Source organism: Cystoisospora suis (assembly GCF_002600585.1).
Source record: "Cystoisospora suis strain Wien I chromosome Unknown contig_9456, whole genome shotgun sequence".
In the NCBI taxonomy this organism is placed as follows: Eukaryota; Apicomplexa; class Conoidasida; order Eucoccidiorida; family Sarcocystidae; genus Cystoisospora; species Cystoisospora suis.
In genome coordinates, this window is record NW_027162230.1 from 1 (window position 1) to 1,455 (window position 1,455).

A 1,455-nucleotide genomic window follows, 5' to 3' on the forward strand; every position below is an offset into this window, starting at 1 on the left:
GGTAGATAGATTAAAGATAGATAGATAGATTAAAGATAGATAGATAGATAGATAGATAGATTAAAGATAGATAGATAGATTAAAGATAGATAGATAGATAGATAGATAGATAGATTAAAGATAGATAGATAGATAGATAGAGACGCAATGAATAGGTAATGCGAGAAAGTAAACATATACATAGAAAGAGAGAAGAGAAAGAGAGAAAGAGAGAGTTTACCTGCGCCAGTCATTCTCGATGCGCGAGCCCCTCCGTTTTGCATGGAGTATTCCACGAGGCGATTCGACTCTTCACATGCACATTCGAAATTTTCACTACAAGACTCGTGCGACGCCCGCATCAAGCACCCCAGCCTCTACAAAGAAAAAGAAAAAGAGACAAAAGAAAGATAGGAAAAGGGAGATAGGAAGACAGACAGAAGAGAGAGAAAGAGTGAGAAAGAAAGAAAGGAGAAACGCGTGTGTTTTGAGAGATAGATGGATCTTGAGAGATCGTTCAAGATATAAATGGTAGAATACCTATGAAAGGAAAGCGCCTACTACCTCCTCCTACCTAGCTATCGATCCATCGAAGTCTTCTCATAAATAGAGAAGAGTCTATCTTCCTGTCTCTGATACATACATGCATCTATCTACCTACCTTTGATCTATCTCTCTCTCTATCTGTAATCTATGTATTATCTATGTATTATCTATCTATGTGTCATCTATGTCTACGTATATGTCGGTTTGGCTTGAGAGATGGCGTATAGAGTGTGTATTTACACGGAGGGTGTTGTCTTTAGTCTTTCTTCATCTGGGGAGTGCAAGAAGAAGAAGAAGGGAAAGAAATAAAGAAAGATACCTCTCTCTCTCTCTCTACACACAGGCAACCTGAAGCATCCATAGAGAGAGAGAGAAAGAGAAAGAGAGACAGATGGATTTGTAGAATATCAATACACACTCTAGGGAGAATGAGACGACGTGCTGTCCGTATCGCTCCATAGGGGCTTGACTGTGGAATGAATAAAGAGATCGACACCTGCTGATACGAAGAGAAAAGAACGAGAAGAAGAGAAAAGAGAAGCAAATGAGGGAGAAACATATACCTGGAGTTTGTCATGAAGCGAGGTAGAAGAAGAAGAAGGATCGTCTTGACTTTTACACAGAGACATAAACTCTAAGACTCTCTCTGCTTCAGAATACACATGAAGTGCTCTCCTACACGAAAGAAAGAAAAGAAAGAAGAGAGTGTGAAGGGGGGATGATAGGAAAACACACAAAGGAGAATGATAGAAGGAAAGAAACGGAGCGAAAGCAAAGAGGAAAGACAAACTTCGAGACCTCTCTCTCATAAGAAAGGGAATTGCACTACCCGTTTGAAGACAGAGATAAGAAGGTAAATAGTCAGACAGAAGATGAATAGATACATAAATAGATCGAAGATAGATAGGTGTAAATAGATAGATATAGATA

At 39.2% G+C, this 1,455-nt stretch overlaps 1 protein-coding gene across 1 annotated transcript; it reads right to left on the bottom strand.

Annotated features, from left to right (window-relative positions):
* Positions 1 to 221: 221 nt before the first annotated feature.
* On the bottom strand, positions 222 to 1,202 carry CSUI_011053 (ghmp n-terminal domain-containing protein; the record flags this gene model as incomplete). The annotated part of the gene is made up of 2 exons (XM_068071154.1): positions 1,089 to 1,202; positions 222 to 356 (listed from the first exon to the last, which is right to left on the bottom strand). Coding segments are annotated over exons 1-2 (201 nt in total), but the record flags the coding sequence as incomplete, so codon positions are not given.
* Positions 1,203 to 1,455: the final 253 nt, after the last annotated feature.